General features: G+C 37.7%; 4 protein-coding genes across 6 annotated transcripts; 1 reads left to right on the top strand and 3 right to left on the bottom strand.

Annotated features, from left to right (window-relative positions):
• Positions 1 to 392: 392 nt before the first annotated feature.
• LOC111778573 (U2 small nuclear ribonucleoprotein A') lies at positions 393 to 9038 on the top strand. Its single transcript, XM_023658484.1, has 8 exons — positions 393 to 643; positions 723 to 763; positions 6470 to 6599; positions 6680 to 6885; positions 7179 to 7352; positions 8141 to 8191; positions 8300 to 8470; positions 8668 to 9038. Exons 1-8 carry the CDS (start codon positions 562 to 564, stop codon positions 8671 to 8673), a joined length of 861 nt encoding a protein of 286 aa, XP_023514252.1. The 5' UTR covers positions 393 to 561; the 3' UTR covers positions 8674 to 9038.
• Positions 9039 to 10313: 1275 nt separating this feature from the next.
• Positions 10314 to 12725, bottom strand: LOC111778600 (eukaryotic peptide chain release factor subunit 1-3-like). Of its 2 annotated transcripts, none has more exons than XM_023658516.1 (3): positions 12409 to 12725; positions 10762 to 12210; positions 10314 to 10648 (listed from the first exon to the last, which is right to left on the bottom strand). In XM_023658516.1, exon 2 carries the CDS (start codon positions 12191 to 12193, stop codon positions 10883 to 10885), a length of 1311 nt encoding a protein of 436 aa, XP_023514284.1. In that variant the 5' UTR covers positions 12194 to 12210; positions 12409 to 12725; the 3' UTR covers positions 10314 to 10648; positions 10762 to 10882. The 2 variants fall into 2 exon arrangements, with proteins under 2 accessions (XP_023514284.1, XP_023514285.1); XM_023658517.1 differs by having other exon boundaries at positions 10807 to 12210.
• A 558-nt stretch (positions 12726 to 13283) lies between these two features.
• LOC111778417 (hsp70 nucleotide exchange factor FES1) lies at positions 13284 to 17333 on the bottom strand. The gene is made up of 8 exons (XM_023658220.1): positions 16898 to 17333; positions 15620 to 15711; positions 15244 to 15394; positions 14696 to 14823; positions 14459 to 14617; positions 14191 to 14376; positions 13741 to 13947; positions 13284 to 13652 (listed from the first exon to the last, which is right to left on the bottom strand). Exons 1-8 carry the CDS (start codon positions 17133 to 17135, stop codon positions 13632 to 13634), a joined length of 1182 nt encoding a protein of 393 aa, XP_023513988.1. The 5' UTR covers positions 17136 to 17333; the 3' UTR covers positions 13284 to 13631.
• A 105-nt stretch (positions 17334 to 17438) lies between these two features.
• Positions 17439 to 19070, bottom strand: LOC111778415 (UPF0481 protein At3g47200-like). Of its 2 annotated transcripts, none has more exons than XM_023658218.1 (2): positions 18402 to 19070; positions 17439 to 18314 (listed from the first exon to the last, which is right to left on the bottom strand). In XM_023658218.1, exons 1-2 carry the CDS (start codon positions 18999 to 19001, stop codon positions 17598 to 17600), a joined length of 1317 nt encoding a protein of 438 aa, XP_023513986.1. In that variant the 5' UTR covers positions 19002 to 19070; the 3' UTR covers positions 17439 to 17597. The 2 variants fall into 2 exon arrangements, with proteins under 2 accessions (XP_023513986.1, XP_023513987.1); XM_023658219.1 differs by having other exon boundaries at positions 17439 to 18311.
• Between the last annotated feature and the right edge of the window lie 467 nt (positions 19071 to 19537).

The raw sequence follows: 19537 nt of genomic DNA, 5'->3' as shown, positions 1-19537 counted from the left end.
TTTGTCAACAAAATTACCACAAAATTTAAGTATATACGAAAAAGAAAGATAGACAAAACTATTATAATAAAGGAACAAATTATCATGGTAAAGAAATAAGTATGAAGGCTCATAAAATGAAATGATTTAGAATTATTAAAGTTAAAAAAATCGTAATAATAGTAATGGAAGAAAATTAAATATACTAAAATAAATAAATAAATAAATGGGAGAGTAACACAAAAATTGGTAAACTGGGCAAAGGATTGTATAATGAGAAAATCAAAACAAAATTGGAAAAAACTGAAAAATAAAAATAATAATTTTAATTGAAAATATTATGGCCAAAATTCGCCGAAGTGAGAAGCCCAAATGTGAATTATTTTGGGCCGTCTGGAAATCCATAAAGGCGCTGGCTCGGTCTGAAATTTGAACGTTGAGTCTTCTTTCGATCCACGCTGCGCTGCCTTTGATGTCGCTTGTCGCCGACGCGTTCCCTTCACTTACACTCGCCCTAAAGCCCTAAACCCCCGTCGTCGTTGTCGTCATCGTCGTCGTCCAGTGAACTAAACTCAGAAGAACATGGTGAGACTCACAGTCGATTTAATCTGGAAAAGCCCTCATTTCTTCAATGCCATTAAGGAGCGAGAACTGGACCTTCGAGGTTGGCTGTCTTTTCTCAACTCTTACTTCTTTCCCTATCTCGGCCACGCATTTCTTAACTCCTTTCTTCTCGTCTCCAGGAAACAAGATAGCAGTTATAGAAAACCTAGGTGCCACCGAGGTGAGTGATTTCTACCGCTTTATTTCTCTTGTTTTAAATCTGTGCAACACCAAGATCTGTCAAGTTCGATTCCGGAGTGTTTTTACCCTGCTATGATCGTACCTAACTTCATCATACTATTTCTCCTCTCGGGTTAGTTTTGTTGTAGTCTAAACTTCAAATTAAATTCCTACCCGCTATTTTATGGGGTTAATTGTTTTTCTGGTACGTCGCCTTCCTTACATGCTGGTGAAAACCCTTCGGTGTGAGTTTTCATTTTCTTGTTTTGCTACGATCACTTGTACTATTTTGAAGGTTCAATGCAGTTTCATTTTACAAAAGACTCCAATTTTCAGCCATATGATGCTAAAATTCATTAACTAATTTAAATTTATCTTACCGAGTGTCCTATTGTTCTTTTTAACCACAACTATCAGAATCTGAGCCCGAATATCATTTTTCTATGGAGTTATGGCCTTGTCATAGAACCGCTGACCTGGAAGTACTTCTGAAAACTCGTCTTCGGTTTCGTTTTTAAGCAAAGGTTGGGGTCAAGGTTTCTTTAGAGAGAACCAAGCTTGAATGAAGAGGTGGTTCATAGTTTTCACATCCTTTCTGCATAAGTGATAGATTTGAGATTTGATGCGATGTAGAAAGCACTGGACTCCTTTGCATTCTATCTTGAGTAACAAGTCCTTAACCATATTTTTTAAAGTTGCAACTTTGCTCAGGTTGTTTGGAACCTCTATTTTGAAGTGTTTGGTTTTCAGTCTTGTAAAAACAAATGTCTTAGGGAGATGATTGAACAGTTCCTTTCCCATCGGTTGTCTTGGGAGAAGGAGATGCATTGTTGTAGGCAAGGGTTTGTGCTATGTTGCGAGACTTGTTGATATGGTAACCCTAGCTAGTTGAATAAATGCTTTGGATATGAAACCGCTAGTTCACAAATGCTAAAACCTTCAAATCAATTTGTTTTCATTCCAAATGATTGCAACTCTTGGAAATTTGATCTAACAACCTTTTTAAGAATAAGACCTTTAGATCTAAATATATCTGAGAGTCTCGAAGTAATAGAGAATCATTCCAAGGGAAAGTAAGGTTCAGATTACCTTGTTGATCGAATGTCTAAAGGATAGAATACTTGTTTGAGATTTGATCACTCCACAAGTAAGATTGATCTAGTNAAAAAGAAAAAAGAAAAAAGCTCTCGACTAAAAGAAGGCATAAATGCTCTTTTTACTAAATTTTTTAAGTCTACTTTACGTAGACAACATACATGGCTTTATATAGTATTAAAAAAAAGCCTTGACCTTCTATGAGACATTTCAAGGGTAAATGGCTTTTTATACTTTATGATCATAATTAGCCATTGTGTAAATGTAACCTTAAAGTAAATAAAAAGCCTTAAAATATATTAATGGAATACCACAACTCTAAATTATCATCCACTCAAATTTTGCAACCATCCAAGAATAAATGAAGCTTGGTTCTTCTCTAATGGTTAATTGCAACTTGAATTTATCTTATGGTAATTTGAACAACATTTTTGTTACATCTTCCTTAAAGTCATACTTTAGAGTGGTTGAGAGAGATTCTAGTGAAGTGTGGTTTCTTGTTAGGTTCTATGTTTCTCTTTGAACTTCCGTGATGAGACTGTTTTATACTTATTCTTTATGTCTTGTTTTACTTGATTGAAGCCTATTTCTTTAGTGCGGTTTCCTTTTGTAAGTTCAGTTTTTGAATGCTTATATATTCCTTCAATTTCTCTTAATGAATGTTCAATTCTTTATAGAGTATATATATATATATATATGTATGTATGTATTTATGTATAAAATAAACTCGGACCTGTTTAGGGAATTTACGGGTGTAAACCAAATAGGAGTAACTCTTATTGAATTTCCCCATTATATGCAAGAGTAGTATTTATACTAGCATAACTCTTAACCGAAACTAACAAACTTAACAAACCACTCCAACGGCTACCTACAGATTTATCATAGGATTATCTACATCACTTACCTACCCAAATGAGTTCCACGAAAGTAGAACACAACTTGGACTAATTAGAGTTTAGTTTGAGGTTAACCAACATATGAGTAGAAAGGCCATTTGAATCGAGTTTCCAAACCAATCTACCTTATCAATGCTTGGCTTTACTAGAGTGATCTTAAAAGAAAAAAAGATTCACTCTTTAATTTTCTAGCAAACAATCTTCTCCTCAAGCTTACATCCCATTGACACTCTCGGAAAGATTCTTGATGAGAGCTCCTTGGGTGTTTGGGACAGAATTATTTTGAAAAGAAACAGAAGTGGCCTCTTTTGATAACCAAAATTTAGAAAGAGTACCATCATGGAAGTTTCATAAACAAAGAATAAACTGTCTAAGAATTTGTGTCCTTTTACATGGCCTTATATACAAAAGACAATGCCCTCTGCAAATTTTCCCATGATCTTGACTGGAGTCATATTGATCATCAGCAAGCTGCCTCCCTCGAGGTCGTTTTCACCGAAGAAGAGGTGGGGAAGGCGATTTAGCATCTGGGCTTGACAAAACTCCAGGACCGGGTGCTTTTATCTCAAAATTTTTTCGCAAATGCTGGAACTTGATGAGAGCTGATATCTTGAGAGTATTCCAAGATTTTTTTTCCGAAACGGAGTTATCATTGGAAACCTAAATGAAACATACATATTTATGATCTCAAAGAAACTGGATGCCCACATTGTTGCAAACTTTCGTCTTATAATTTTCACGACTGGACTATATTAAATCATAGTAAGGATATTATCATTATATCTTAAAAAGGTTCTCCCCTTCACAAAAACCGAGCAACAATCAAATTTTTTTGAGGGGCGACAAATTCTCGATGTATCCCTCATGGAAAACAAACTCATAGATGAATGGAAAAGAAAGAAACAAAAACGTGTAGCCATCAAACTTGACATGGAAAAGGCCTTTGACAAGGTTGATTGGACTTTCCTCGAAAGCATTCTTGTGGCAAAAGGCTTTGGCTCAAAATGGTGAAGGTGGATAATAGGATGCATCTCATCCACAAACTTCTCCACCATCATCAATGGAAGTTCGAGAGGGAAGATTTATGCCACTCGTGGTCTCCGACAAGGAGATCCACTGTCCCCTCTTCTTTTCATCATGGTAATGGACGGCCGACTGACAAAAGCAGAATGCGAAGGGCAGATAAAAGGTTTTCAAATTGGTATGAAGGCTTAAGCATCAACCACCTTCAGTTCGTGGACGACACAATCCTCTTTTCTGATTTGGCAGATGCCTCTTCCATAAAAAAACATAGTCGAGATGGTAAAAACCTTTGAAAGATTCTTTGGACTATCAATCTTCAAGAAACAAAGATCTTAGGCATCAATATTAGCACGAAGATTATTGAATAATTTACTAGCATATGTGGTTGTAAACAAGGAGAATGATCGAATATGTACCTAGGACCACCTCTAAAAGGAAACCGCAGATCTTTTTTCTTCTGGAAGATTATTATTGAAAAAATAGAAAGAAGGTTGTCAACAAAAAGTGGCCACTGATATAGAAAAACTATTCAGAAACTACTTGTGGAAAGATAACCCACACCTTGCCAAATGGATATGGGGATATCATCACGAAGATTAGGCATTGTGGAGAAATCTTATAAAGGCCAAATATACTCCTACATCAACCCCCCNCCCCCCCCCCCCCCCCTCTCTTCTACAAAAGAGCCTGGGAAGTACCTAAAGAAACATCAAAACCTCATCACCAACCGAACTTGCCATAGAGTGGGTGATGGAGGAAACACATCATTTTGGACCGACCCATGGATTGAAAACACCACACTAGCCTTGAGGTATCCACCTTTGTATAGGCTCTCTCATAGCAAAAAAGCCACAATCAAAGAAACGTAGAATGTTGTCAACAAATTCTGGGACCTTAAGTTTGGTAGGAATTTAAAGGATAATGAAGCAACAGAATGGGCCGAATTAAGCCTTGCCCTCGCCCCTGTGGTATTGTCAAACGCAGCAGACTCATTGACTTGGCTCTCCCGTGTTGACGGGGTCTTCTCTACAAAATCTTTGATGATCGACATGGAGAAAAAAGTAGAAGTGATAAATCCCACGCTCAATGACAGTATGGAAAGGACATCATCCTAAAAAGGTGAAGTTCTTCCTTGGGGAAATAGCACATAAAGCCATTATCACAAGTGAAAATCTTCAAAAAAAAGAATGTCTTACATTATTCTTTCTCCAAATTGGTGTCCATTATGCAAGAAAAAAAGTGAACCACTTATTTATGCAATGCACATATGCTCAAAATTTCTGGACAACGATTCTCAATATATTCAGATGACATCTCACATTTCCTAGGGAGGTAAAAGATCTATTGGACATGACCTTAACGTACCACCCTTTCTAGAATACAAAAGTCCTACTATGGAAAAGCCTCATCCCGACTTTCTTTAGAAATATGTGGAAAGAAAGAAACCAGAGAATATTCACAGAAAAGACATGGACTTGTACAAAACTTTTCGACAATATTGTTTACCAAGCTATATCTTGGTGTTAACTGTCTAATATTTTTACTTCCTATAGTTATACCTCCCTCATTGTAAATTGGGAAGGTCTTTTATACACCAGGGATATTACATCCCTTTTGTAAATTTCAATCGTCAATAAAATGACCTCTTTTATATATATATATATATATTTTTTAAGTATGTCTCTCATGTAAACTTAATTGAAAATACAAGTTTGCAACGAGCCTGTAGTTTCGGAAACTCCATGGCTAAAAGTCACCTCCATGGCTAAAAGTCAACTCCATGATCACCTGATTGGATAAGAACCATATTTACTGTATAAAACTTTTCACCGAAAGCCTCCTCATGAAAGTATCTCCATAGCCACCTTATCAGTAAGGCTTCTTCATTGTGTCTCAGGTATCCCATGTTCAATCCACCTAAAGAAATAGGGACTCTGGAAGTGCAGCCCACTTCCACTTGACTAAGTGACAACCTTAATTTAAGTTTTGTAAATAACATTCTCATTCTTATGTCTTAAGCTTCCAGGGTTGATTTCTCACTACCCTTGAGTACTTTGTTTTCAATTGAATAGAAATGATGTTCCTTAATCCTTTATTTGAAAGATTTAGTCCAAAGTCTCTTGCAATATTGAGTTGGACTTGTGTTTGTTCACCTTATTCTTCCTTTCCAAGAGCCNGAAAAAAGCAAAGAAAATAAAGTGCTGCCACCAAAAGTCTCTAGAAGGGTTTCCTGTTAAAAGAACTCATAAAATATATTTGCACCGAGGCCTCCAACCTTGTGGTGAGTGTATGTGTGCGCGCGGGGGTGGGGGAGGGGTGCACCAGCACACCACTAAGTTGCTTGAGAATTAGAGTGCCTTAAAGTAGAAGTAAAAAGACCATAATATTAAAAGGTGGACCGAAGTTTCATTTTCTTTTTGACAAAACAATGCCCCCATCTGTTAAATTGGACAGAATATATCAAGAAGGTGGCACCCTCACACAGTGGGCTAAATTTCATTAATATTCTTAACTTGAAAGTGCTTTCTCATCTAAACCCTAAGTTTCCCATTCCTTTTGCTGGTTGTACGAGGATAAAAAGTTTGTTAACTTATCTGGCTCTGCCAAAAGTGAAAGAAAGTGATGTCTACTCTTGGTTTTCTTTTATTTGTAACCATATAATGTTAGATTTCCTTGACCATAAATTTCAGGACCAATTTGATGCCATTGATTTGTCTGATAATGAGATTGTAAAGCTGGAAAATATGCCATATCTTAATCGATTGGGCACATTGCTGATCAATAATAATAGAATCACTCGTATTAATCCAAATATTGGAGGTGAGCTTTCCATTATGCTTTAGCAATCTTGTTTTTGGAAGTAAGTGTTTTAAAAAAGTTTATTTCTTCATTCTTGCCAGAGTTCTTACCAAAATTACACACGTTGGTTCTTACGAACAACAGACTTGTGAACTTGGTAGAGATTGACCCGTTGGCATCCCTTCCAAAACTTCAGTTTCTTAGTTTGTTAGACAACAATATTACGAAGAAGCCAAACTATAGATTGTATGTCATTCACAAGTTAAGGTCACTCCGGGTGCTTGATTTCAAGAAAGTCAGAAACAAGGTAACTTATTCCTGCATTCAAATCTTATTATTGATAAAATGGCTGTATCTTAACATATGTTTGTAAATTCTTAAACTTCATTCGATAATAATTTTATTTTGGTTTAAGAAGTTATTTTTAAAATTTTAGCCAATGGTTCTCTATTATAAAATCTTAACATATGTTTGTAAATTCTTAGATTTCTTGCGATAAAAAAAGATAAAGAAATAAAGAAACCACCTACATTCATGTACGATACATTAATAGATATCTCCTGCCCCCTACATCTCTTCATTTCTTAACGGCAATGGCAGGAGAGATTGGAGGCTAGGAATTTATTTTCATCAAAAGAAGTTGAAGAAGAGGCAAAAAAGGAATCTGTGAAGACTTTTGTTCCAGGTGAGGTAGAGAATGCATCCAAACCTGTGGAGGAGAAACAAACTTCAACCATGTCTGCACCAACACCGGAGCAAATTATAGCTATTAAGGTGTGTACATTTTATACTATCTAAAGTTTAAGATCTCTTTCACTGAAACATATGTTTGCAAGTTGTTAAGATCTTCTGTTTTCTTACTGTTTAACTTTGTAGAGATTTTTAGGGCCTGCTACTTTTCTTTTCTGGGAAGAGGGCAAGTTCCAAAACTTTTACTATTGATTATCATTTCCTCACAAAAAAAGTATGACAAGGTGGTTATCGATGGATCTTCATCCTCCCTTCTCCCTCTGGTCTAAGGAGCTCTTTCTATTCTAGGTTGGAGAGTCTTGTGTTTTTTATCTTGAGTTTGTCTCTTTCTTGTGTAAATCATTTTCTCTCGATTCCTTCTCATCCTCGTTCTCACACCCTTTTGAAGCTAAACTTTATAACTTGGAGGTGGAAGGTGGTCAATTTTTCTTCAAGGCAGTCATAGATGGGAGGAACTATCCTTTAACTTTATCCAGAGATATCTTTTAGTATGTGATGCCTAGAAATAGGACAATTATGTTCCAAATGTAGAAATAAAATTTGTAGGATATAATTTAGAATTTTATTTATTTTCTAGAATCTAATTATTCTAATTATAAATCAATTATTCTTGATTCTTATTTTTAATCAAAAGTGATCAGTTAAAATTAAAGAAATTAAATCGAATAATCAATTTTTAGGGGGTCTTTTATAAATTGGGTAGGACCCGACTTTGTTATTAATTATGGGTATTTTTGTTGGCGGGCTTATTTTTATTGACCACCTTATGTTTCCAATTATGTTGTGCGATCAATTAACTCTCTATGTTACAGGCGGCCATTGTTAATTCCCAAACTCTTGAAGAGGTTGCAAGATTGGAACAGGTGTGCTTGGTTTTCTATTGTAAAAGAAGAAAAAGGAAAAAAAAAAAGATCTCTATTTAAATGTTAGTATGAGAATCATAACGTTCAAGAATTGTTCTTTGTTGCCAGGCACTAAAGTCAGGTCAGCTACCTGCAGATTTGAATCTTTTGGAAGATAATACTGTGACAAATACCACAAAAGATACAGACGATAAGACAATGTCTGATGGTGGAGATGAAGAAAATGTATCCAAGGATGCAAAAGAACAATCGAATGATGAATCTACACCTATGGAGCAGGTACCACTACTTTTATGCTAAATGAGTGATGCCTTTGTGCTGTTTTATTTTTTTTTATTTTTTTTAAAGCTCATATGTAAACTCAATACACGCCCCTCGTGCGGTTGTTTTCTCTCATTCCTGGTAAAGCTTGTTATCGCAAGCACATGTCTATTTATATAGCTAAGCTGTTCTAATATACAGTTAATTTTATGTAGGAATAGTAGATGATAATCGTTGCTCGTACTACTTGGTGGCTCATCTATTAGCTTTCATCGATTGGTGATCCTGTTGGGCTGATTTGTGGACATTTTAAAGAACTTTTTGAGAAGTCCAAGCATGTCACATCTCAGCCTGGGGACGTTAGACCTCTACTTCGCCTCTTTTTTAGGAGTTGGTTCTTTTTCTCCCTTCTAGTTTCTTTTCCTTGTTTGGGTAAAGAATTTTTTAAATATATGTATGGATAGATATCAGAGACGTGATGTGGTTTATGTTGTATCTACGACACTCGTAATTGCTTTGAATTTTTCTTCTTTAAAAAATGTACGGATATTTGGCATAGATACCAGGACTTGCAGAGTTAGCCTCTTTTTTCGTCTAACTTTAACATTTTTGCGAATATAGAATAAACTTGTATGAATAAACTTCTCTTAGGGAGATGTTTCAAAACATGTTTACTATGAAAAAGTTTTTACACATGTAAAGAATATTTCGTTCCTGAGATCCCATGTCGACGGGAGAAGTGAACAAGTAACAACAAAGACCTTTGGCCTCAAACAGGGTGGATTGTGAGATTCCACATTAATTTGAGAAAAGAGAGGACAATGGGCCTCGAATGGAGGTGAATTATGAGATACCACAACAACAGGAGTGGAACAAGTGACAGCGAGGATGGTGAGCCCTCAAGGGGTGGATTGTGAAATTCCAATTCTTCTAAAGGGGAACGAGTGCCAATGAAGACGATGGACTCTAAGAGGGTGGACTGTGAGATCCCAAATCGTCTAGAGAGGGGAACAAGTGATGAAGACGATGGACTCTAAGAGGGTGGACTGTGAGATCCCAAATCGTCTAGAGAGGGGAACAAGTGCAATTTAGCTAGGTCTCGAGGAGAGAAGGATTGTAAGATCTCACATTGACTAAGAGGGAAATGAGTGTCAGTGAGAACATTAGATCTCAAAGGGGACTGAGACCACATTGATTAAAGAGGGAAGGGGACTGAGATTTCACATTAATTAAAGAGGGAAACAAATGCCAACAAAGACGAGGACGCCAGGCCCCAATGGGGGTGGATTATGAGACACTAGACTCTAAAGGGTAAGCCCAAAAAGAAAAGCCGAAAGAATACAATAATATCTGTTACAAAATTATTATAAATTTTTAAATACGAATTACATTTTATAGGAACTGGATAACTTTATTAAACTACTTCTAAATGATTTCTAAACGATTTCATAAATAACAAGCCTAAACTTTCTTGAAGATAATATGTATATACATATAATCAATCAAATTCAATTCTAGCTGAACCAAACCAAATTCAATTCTAGCTGAACCAAACCAACACAGTGAACCAAACTGAACTTTTGTTTTTCAGAAACGAATCAACCCAAGGAAATCTAAAAAATATAATAACCCAATTAAGCTCTTAAAAAGGCCACCACAATTATCTTATTATTTAGATGCCCCTAAAAGAACATTAGTTAAAAATAATTCACAGAAACACACCAGAACATATCGACTAAAAGAGTTCAGATCTCCACACAAAACACACCTACAACAAGTATAGTAGCGATTTAGATTTTGTTTTAGATGCATAACCAAAAATGTTGTTTCAGAAACTATTTTGTAGCCTACTTCCTGCCGCTTCAAAAAATGTTGTTTTAGATGCATCAATGAGTACCAAAATCATACCGAACAAACAAACCTTCAAATACAGCAACATACATATGCATTCAGATCCAACCGACATGGTTTATCAGCAAAGATAAGCAGTCAGACATGACACACATTCAAAAAGTTAAGAACATACGGCATTGAATATTATTGCAGTACTTCAAATATTTTTGTAACCGAGTATCTGCTGTAGACAGCAACCATTCCACCAGAACAGAGGCAGCACTATGGCTAAAAATTGGAGCACCCATCCTTTACGATATATCAGATAATTGGCGCCAAATCCAGATCAAAAGGACAAAACCCCTACGAGTAGACAGGATTGATCAAAGCATGTGAGTCAATACATATGTATATTAAAACAATATTTGGTGTAAGCAAAAAAAGAATCAGCGTGGATAGAGAGGAACTAAAGAAACCTTAATGAAGCCTTCACAAATTTTCCTGTTCAAACCAAGACTAACCTCCGCGAACCCTGGGCGTTGGTGCAAGCTCTTTATTCCCCTTCTGCACCAGCAACGGGGAGTGATCGATTGATTGCTATTCAGAATCACCGTACTCTTCCCCATCAGATAGCTCATCAAACGATCTCATGTCAAGCTGGTAACGAAGAATTCCTCCAATACCACCAAAACCCCTGCAGAACTGTGATCCTTCCTGTGATTTGTTGGTGACGAACTCAAGTGTGCAACCAAACTGTTTGTACTCGTTTGCAAACCATTCCAGCAAGGCCACCTTTTCTTGAACCTCCAACTCGGCAGAGGTGACGGAGTCACGGAAGTTGCTCTGATTGGCCTCCTGTTCCTTATTCAAGTGCTTTATAACAATCTCACCAGTGGAAGCATTCTTTAAAACATACCTGTTGATATCCAAATTTTCCCAAACAATGAGTATCTCAACAGCGCCCATCTCCAGAGCTTTCAGTGTGTCATCAACACCAAAAACATATTTCCCCGTGTCCTGGCTAATCTCTTCAAAGTATTTTCCAATCAAGCGCTTCTCCTGTATAAATTTTACATTAGACAAGATCTCGGAGGACAGTTCAATGGCCTGATTAAATCCATTTTCTCCTCCATAAGACACATCAACTACATTAAGTATTTTTGTTTGAAGACGAGGATCAAACATGTCTGATTGACTGAGCTCTGTTTTGAAGTCGGCTGATCCAGCCAGTATCAATCCTGCAACATTAGGCTGACTAGTGGCAGGATTAATAAAGAACTGGGTTGCAAGCTCTGCTGTTTTCCTGACATAGTTGTGCCGCTTCTCCATCCGAAGACGGGCAAACCTAAGTGCTGATTGACCTCCTCTTCCATGTTTCTTAGGAAGGTCAACACTAAATTTGTGAAGAACCTCACGTGTGTTACCACTCAATGTACCAAAGAGTGTTCCATTACCATCCATGACAATGAAGCCAAACTTGTCATCAGATTCTAAAAGTTCATTCAGGGCTTCCGTATGGAACTTATTGTCACAGAGATACAGAGATGCATTTATAGGTCTGAAAGGTTCAAAATCAATAGTGACTTTCTTTTCTTTTCCATCTTCAGTCACGATAGTCCCAGTATAAAGCACAAGCCCATTCGGAGGAACTTTGCTATACAGCTTGAGTCTCTGCTGAGCAGATGTGATAGCACCCAAAACAGATTGGCGATTCACCCTGCTCTTAATGTTCGAAGCAGTTCCAAATTCATCACCAAGCATCTTAGTAACACGAGATATTTGATCACGCGGAGGCATGATGAGAGATATCATACTAGTCCCATTTCCTCTAGCAGCTTCAAGTGCTTTAATCAACTTCTTAATTTTCCATATTTCAATGTTCTTATCAGTTTCATGACCGTCAGCCATTGCAATAAATGAGAATACTGCGGGGAAAAGAAAACGATCTGAAGGATGCACTGGATAAAGAAACTTTAATCGTTTCCATAAGAGGTTTTGCAGGACATGTTTATTAAATTAAATTCAAAGAAAGACAACAAAAGATTTTCCACCAGAAGGTCTAGTGGACGTTTTCATATAATTTCATTAACACAAGAACTTGTCATAAAGTGAGAGAAAGATACCGGCGGTATAGGTGTTCAAGAGAGAAATATGCCGCTGCGATAGGGGGTTCTCGAGAGAGCCGCTGCCGGCCGCTAGGATCGGGGATGAAACTCCTGAGAGATGCCGCCGGAAGATTTCAGCGAGAGAGAAATCTCGAAACGCCGGGAGAGATCTGAGAGATTGAAGAAGGCAGTTGCGAACTTGGATAAGCAACCGGAGGAAGGGTGGGCCACAGACTCTGCTCTGAAGGGACGAGAGAGATCGAAGATTGAATTTGTGGGATTTAGGGTTTCTTCGAAAGTCAGAGGAAAAGATCTTGGGCTGGAAGAGTCGGGTTGGGCTGGCCGGCTAGGTTTTATATTTAATTACAAATTTATTTAAAACATAACCGCCAAGAGGGGTAAAAAACAAGGAGCAGTATTTATCCATGAATTTGTCAGTTCAGCTGGATCTTAGGCTTTGCTGGATTTCTCAATTTTTACCCTAAATTTGATGTAATTTTTAACCTAAAAATGAACTTTAATTCGAAATTTTGTTTAAAAAAATAAATTTAGAATTGTTATTGTGTTGAAATCTTGATTTGTTTGCCACAGTGATAACACACTTCGTAAGCTATTTTTACGGCCTATTTTTATTGCGAGTCTTTGATTTTCAAGCTCTATTCACATTTTATTCCCTTGGTAGGAATTGTTAAATAAAGTAATGTATCCAAAATTGGGTGAAAGCATTAACAACCAAGTAGTTTTAGGGCCAATTAATGCCTAAAATTGAAGGGCAGTGATTGTTTGAGACGCTATTTAGAACATCTCAACCATTTTAGATACACTCAAGTGTTCTTTGAGACGCTATTTAGAACATCTCAACCATTTTAGATACACTCAAGTAATAGAACACGTAATCTCCAACTCTGATTATAGAGTTTCTTGTTAGCACAGTTGGGATACAAGGCTATCCTTCATTTCATGGCTGGTTGAATGAAGACTAATCTAAGAAGGCTGGGAAGGATCTAGTACGCATTGTTTTCAGAACTTTTAATTTCAGAATATTTATGAACAATGTTCTACAGATTTCATTCCTATAAACCAAACCCAAATTCATCATTCTTTTTTAGTAAAAAAAAAACTCCCCAATATTACGTTGTTGCGAAAATTTCAACATCCCCTAAGGTTGTGGCTAGGATGTAGCTAAACAGACTAGGTTAGTGGGAAAGCATTGTACATGTCAAATTTCAACATCCTCCTGTTCATGTTGGAACCTGCATCCTCTGTAAACAATAAATCATATTAAGTCCACTGCCCGCAGATTAATAACTCACCATTACAATGACTAATCAATCTCAGAGTAGAAACTACCTTTCCCAGCCTTTCATGGAAAATTAACTCCACTTGGTTTCGTAGACTTTCCACATCCATAGCATAATCTCGGTGATCTTCCTCTTCCATTAATACCTCCAGTTTCACCCTCATCCTCTCCAAAGCAACATCCAGCCCACAAAATTCTCTTAAAACTTGAGCTTTCGTTGTCCTCAGAAGCAACAGGTTCTTTAGAGCAATGAGGGCCTGTAAATTCACATCAACACCTTTCGTTTGAATAAGGGCCACACCTCTTAATTTACAAATGTACACATGTCAGATAAAGTTTGGAATATGCTCAGAAAACAGACATCTTGAGCCAAACAACAATAATGCAATACCTTGATGGCTTCTTCTACAAAATGAACAATTAATCTATAAGGATGCTCCTGTTCATGCGCCTAAAAGATAACAAATTAAAGTGCAGGACTCTGACAAATAAAAACCCACCTTCTCCTGGAGGTCAATGTCCTTCGAATGGGTTAGATCAACCACAGACTTCAAGAAAAAACGATCACCAAAAAATGACCTCTCAGCCTCATCTGCTTTTTCTAGTTGTGTCTCAGCCAGATCACTTACCAAAAACACAGCTTTCTTTTGCAATCTGATATCCATACTTGAGTTTCTTAAAATATCCTATAGAGACCATAAGAAAACGGTCAATTTTATATATCATGAAAGTGACACATCAATCCTCTTTTAATCTTCAGTTGGTCACCTGAAGCATAGTTTCTCCAGCTGCGGCATAGAATAATTCCTGGCCAGATAAATTATTTCGAACCAAGGAGGAAATAGCATAAAACGCCTTGATGGCTTCTTCTACAAAATCAGATTTCGCCATCCTTACTAATTTTGACAGTGCCCCGAGTTCCAATACCTGACAATAAGAATGTAACTGGAGGCAAATTCTACAAAGAGGTCTATAAGAGTAATTCCACTCAGCGTAAGGCAGTACCTGCTTTTGAACAATAGGGTTATTCTGACTGGCTTTTCCAAGAATCCATGCTGCCACTTTCCTAACTTCAGGATCAATATGATTAAGCTCATGAATAAGCACAGCAAGGCCCCCAAGTTTGCCCAAATCTACGGGAAAAATATACAAATTTTCAATAATGTAAAAGAAGGTATGATAACAAAGCCAAAAACACTGCATCTTAAAATGGTTAGGTCCTAGCTTCTTGTGGCAGCAAATTTTCAAGAATATCTCATGAATGTTAACATGTATTTGAGATTTCTTTTCAAGAGTGAGTGCTTTTGAGTCTTAAACAAAAAAAAAATAAAAAATAAAAAAATAAAAAAAAAAATAAAAAAAATAAAAAAAAAAATCCTTTAAGCATTCCACAGAAAGTGCATCTTCAAAAAATATTTTGAGTGTCTTCAATATGTAACATGAAGTGTAAGGAATAGAATGAAGAAATTCACAAAGGTAAAAGCCACAGGCAACTGAAACCACTAAAAATGAAGTTCCAAGGATCTTCAGCTAATAGTGAAACTAGAACTAACCATTTGCATTATCTATAGGCTCAACAAGAATTAAAAGCTCCTGTAATGCTCGATACCGATCTTCCAATGACAGAGAGGAATTTTTCAAGTCATCTATCGCAATTTGCATCAGCTTTGCATCTGATGGCATCTTCAACTTCTCCATTAGGTCCTACAAAAGCAGAGAACTCTAAATGAGATGAATAAATATTCAAAGTTATGCAATCCATAACAAAAGGGAATAACATAAATATACACATTCTTTTAAAATAGGAAACATTACTTTAAAGTAACGAAACTTATAAAAATGGACACACACATAAATACAGAATTTTCATCTCTTGACCATTTCGTTGATTAATTTCCATGCAAAAACTAAAATACATTACATTTGCACCTTAATTTCTTCCTGACGCTTCTTTAGCTCACTTGGAGACAATTGCTTCACATCCTGGGCAGTTTCCTTTAGTTTTTCAGGATTAGAATGCCCTGGTTCAGACAAGTACACTAATCAAAAAGTTGGTTCAAACGATTGGAAAAATCTGAGGCTCTCCATTATGAATATACCAGGGGAACTTCAGCATTTAATAAAATAACTTGCAAGACTTGAAAAAAAAAAAATCAAGATTGTTCAATGGCATGTTCCACAATAGGCAAAAAAAAATGAAATGTAAAATTGCTCCACGAAACTTCAAAAATATGGAGAAGACTCCAGCATACAACCAGTGAACACACATGTCCAAACCCATTGTAAACTGTTTTCAAAGAGAAAAAGTAGATAGTTAGGATAGACGTTCAAGATAAAAGGCATCACAAAAACTAAGTTCCAAGGAGGATGAATGAAGAAAACAAATGAAAAATTTACGTTTAATGATACAGTTTAACTACTCTGCAGACTAACGTCAAATATTACAGGTAGGCCTTCCCACACTTGTGAAAGACATATTGCAGAAGTCTATTCCAAGGTGGAACTCTTTTAACTAGATTCTAGAATCCCAGCATCCTTTTTCCTTTTTGTTGAGTGTGTGCAAGCAAAAATATGCCATTTCAATTTTTCACCGCCTGTTTCTGAACCAGGACAACAAACTTTCTCATACTTTCTGAACACTACCCTACACTCACAATTCCCGCCAGAATTCCTCCTTCTCCTTCATTCTACAGAGTCCATAAATATCAAACCATCATCAAGTTCCACCATGCTCAATACAGAAACTGCACCTTCTAGCACGTCCACCATCTTCAATTTCCATCCATCTCATAGTGTTAATAACCCTCCTGACCTTCCATATCTCTTCACTCCCGACCAACCTACAATGGTAAAGGGCTGCACAAGGATTACACCAACTTTCTGTCAACCGTTGCTAATATAGACGCCTGGGTTAAACTTCCACCCACCATACCAACACCTTCTACTCACTGCAATTACTTCCTACTGACGAAGTGAACAAATTATGTTACATTATAGTTTGAAAACATATTTATTCTACAAGTATAATTTAGGTTAAATTTGAAGAGTTCTTCGGCAGAACAATGTTGCTAAGAAATCTTAAACTACACACCTACTACACTAGGTTTAGTGGCCTGGATTTCAATCATCCTTGTGATTGCTAATGCTATCATTTAATTGTACAACTTTATTGCTGAACATGAAAGGCAATAATGAATGTAAGAGTACCTATAGCCCACTGTAACATGCTATCCAAGGAAGAAAAGCCGCCATCAAAGCCATCGGCATCGTGAACGACTGGTGCAGCAGCGGTGGAATCTTCCTCTGGCCTGTACTGGATAAGGAGATCGCCCTCTTCTTTTGCGGAAGACCAGATTAAACCTCCCGCAGAAGATTTGTTTTCGTCTGCAATCACAAATGTGAGAGTGAACCATAAACAGAACCCAGCTACTAGGCACCGCTCCATGTGTTTGCTCTTTCGGCTTGGAAATTCCAAAGATCGGTGAGTAGTTTCCTTTCCCCCTTGGATACAATTAGTTCGAAATCTCAGCTAAGATCCGAGAGAGTTTGAAGATCGCAGTTGAGAAGTTGGTAAGCAATTGAGGGAGGGGAGACGCAGACTTTGCTCGGAAGAGACGACACAAAGTGATCCAGGATGAGTTTGAGAGTGTGATTGTGAGATGGTTCTCGAAAAGTTGTTGGGCTGGGCTGGGCCGGGCCGCTGGGTATTCGTTTGGGAAATTGCTTTATTTTGAGTTTCTTATCTATTTGATGTAATGTAACATAGGCATTCCACATATCCATAAAATAACAGACTTTTTTTCACGAAAGGTGTATATTCCCACAATTAAAAACGAAAAAAAAACACACAACATCCGTACACTCAAATGTTATTAAAAGAAAAGAAAAAAAAGAGAAGCAAAAGGAATCAGGGCTTGAGGTAGTAATCAAGAAACTGGTAGATGGCCTGGAGAATCAGGATGATGAAACCAAAAATAGCAGCGCATAAGGAGATGATAGTCCATGGGCTTTGAAAGTAGTCGTGTTTCAGAGTTGCGCAGCGTTCATTCCAGGGCTGGTTGCAATGCTCATTCACCTTCTTGTGCACCCCAGCCATGTGGGTATCCAAGCCCATAGCCGCCCCACTCCCCAGCCGATTGAACAAACCCGCCGCTTCTTTATCATTCCCAACCGCATTTGCCAATACCTTCTCGCCCGCCAGCACCGCCACATCTCTCTCATCGTCTATCAGATTACTCATCAAGATCACGAAAGACGTCACTCTGCGTCCAGCCTTCATGTGGAGTTTCTCGAACGCCATCACATTCAACAACGTGGATTCCGTGTCGTCGTCCACCATCAACTGCGGCAGCCACAACACGCCTCCTTTTGCATCGAAAAACACGTCCGTAAGGCTATCTGTCTTGCTCCTCTTGAATTTGATCCCCGCTTCACGAAGCTTCGTTGCCGGCGGAATCACCTGACTCTCCGGATCTGAATGGTCAAGCTCCACGCTCCAGTCCGTCCGGTCAATCGGAGGATGCAATAACGATTCCTTATACATCTCCAAAATGTGCAAGCAGTCTTTCATTACCTCATTCCGGGGGATGTTCAACCAATTGGAAACCAGTTTTTGCAGATCCTGTGTGCATTTTAAACTATATAAGTGGAATGAGTTGAGAGATGATTAAAAAAAAAAAAGAAAGAGAAGGAGATGAATTTAGTTGCCTGCCTGAGGTAGTTGTACATTACGGGCTGCTATAGAATACAGCTTCTCAAGAAGCAGCATGGGTAGCTGATTCTCAAGCAGCAGCATGTCCTGTTTTATATCCGGACTGACATTAATTAGAGAGTCGGGGCAGTTGATTAAGAATCCCAGCATGAAACACCCATCCACAATCATGAGCTGCAAGAACTTGCCGGGGTCTTCCGTCCATTCTTCCTCAAGCTTATCGTATGATTCCATGAGCTCATCCAAAATGGTGGACACACCCTTCACAATGGATTCAACGTCCAACAGACATCGGGTTTTAAAAGAGTAGAACAGTTTTAGCTTCTCCAGCTCCATGGGTGACAGATGTTGCTTCCCGTGGTTGTATGGGCCCAATGACACCACCCGCGGCTCGTAAGCTTTGGGATGAGTTTGTGTCATGAAGAATGGTATTTTGTAGATGGAAAGAAGTTCGCTGCTTTGCTCTGCTTCCATGTTGAGGATGGCAGGGGAATCCAAGAGTTGATCCAGAGTGCCCTTGACCTGAACAACCATGTCAGCTTTATCCCCAATATTGTCATCTCTACCAAGCATGACTTGCAGCGATGGGTGTTTCTCCATTGCTTATAAAAATGCTACCAAAAACTTGCACCTTCACACCGCAACCCTCATGGATATATATACATAAACTTAACAGGCGCAGCGCCAATCTTTGGTTTTGGTTTTGGTTGCATGAATAAAACTTGTCTTGACGTCCAAGAATGTGTCTCATTTCCTTCTCACTTTCTTTTCTTTTCTTTTGCTTTGCTTTTGCTTTGCTTATCATTATTATTCTCATTTTGTATCTCACTCTCTTCCCCTCAAACACCAGCTGCCCATCATTTTGCCTTCTAATGTTTTCTTAATCAAACCTCCTTTTCATCGCTTTACTACTTAATTTTAAACCAACTATGTTCCAAATTTTAAGATTTACTCAACTTTTTAAAATGATTATGACTTTTAAGAACACCACGTAATCATCAATGGTTGGTTTTGAAGAAGACAACAGGCATGGGGACAAATTCACATGGTTGCATATGAAGAAAAAAAAAAACATTTTTGTCGGTTGAGGATTGGTGGTATGGCCCAAATGAAACCAACCGGGGATCGAACCCTTT

This window comes from Cucurbita pepo, chromosome LG17, assembly GCF_002806865.2.
Source record: "Cucurbita pepo subsp. pepo cultivar mu-cu-16 chromosome LG17, ASM280686v2, whole genome shotgun sequence".
Taxonomy (NCBI): domain Eukaryota; kingdom Viridiplantae; phylum Streptophyta; class Magnoliopsida; order Cucurbitales; family Cucurbitaceae; genus Cucurbita; species Cucurbita pepo.
Note: the sequence above shows the minus strand (reverse complement) of the source record. Positions and strands in the feature narration are given on the sequence as shown.

Excerpts from the sequence above, each read along its gene's own strand:
- LOC111778573 (XM_023658484.1), top strand. The coding sequence starts at position 562 with ATGGTGAGACTCACAGTCGATTTAATCTGGAAAAGCCCTCATTTCTTC. Across the intron at positions 764-6,469 it reads AAAACCTAGGTGCCACCGAG|GACCAATTTGATGCCATTGA; the intron begins GTGAGTGATTTC and ends CATAAATTTCAG. Across the intron at positions 7,353-8,140 it reads AGCAAATTATAGCTATTAAG|GCGGCCATTGTTAATTCCCA; the intron begins GTGTGTACATTT and ends TCTATGTTACAG.
- LOC111778600 (XM_023658516.1), bottom strand. The coding sequence starts at position 12,193 with ATGGCTGACGGTCATGAAACTGATAAGAACATTGAAATATGGAAAATT.
- LOC111778417 (XM_023658220.1), bottom strand. The coding sequence starts at position 17,135 with ATGGAGCGGTGCCTAGTAGCTGGGTTCTGTTTATGGTTCACTCTCACA. Across the intron at positions 15,712-16,897 it reads CATGTTACAGTGGGCTATAG|GGCATTCTAATCCTGAAAAA; the intron begins GTACTCTTACAT and ends TGTCTGAACCAG. Across the intron at positions 14,618-14,695 it reads ACCCTATTGTTCAAAAGCAG|GTATTGGAACTCGGGGCACT; the intron begins GTACTGCCTTAC and ends TCTTATTGTCAG.
- LOC111778415 (XM_023658218.1), bottom strand. The coding sequence starts at position 19,001 with ATGGAGAAACACCCATCGCTGCAAGTCATGCTTGGTAGAGATGACAAT. Across the intron at positions 18,315-18,401 it reads GTAATGTACAACTACCTCAG|CAGGATCTGCAAAAACTGGT; the intron begins GCAGGCAACTAA and ends TTAAAATGCACA.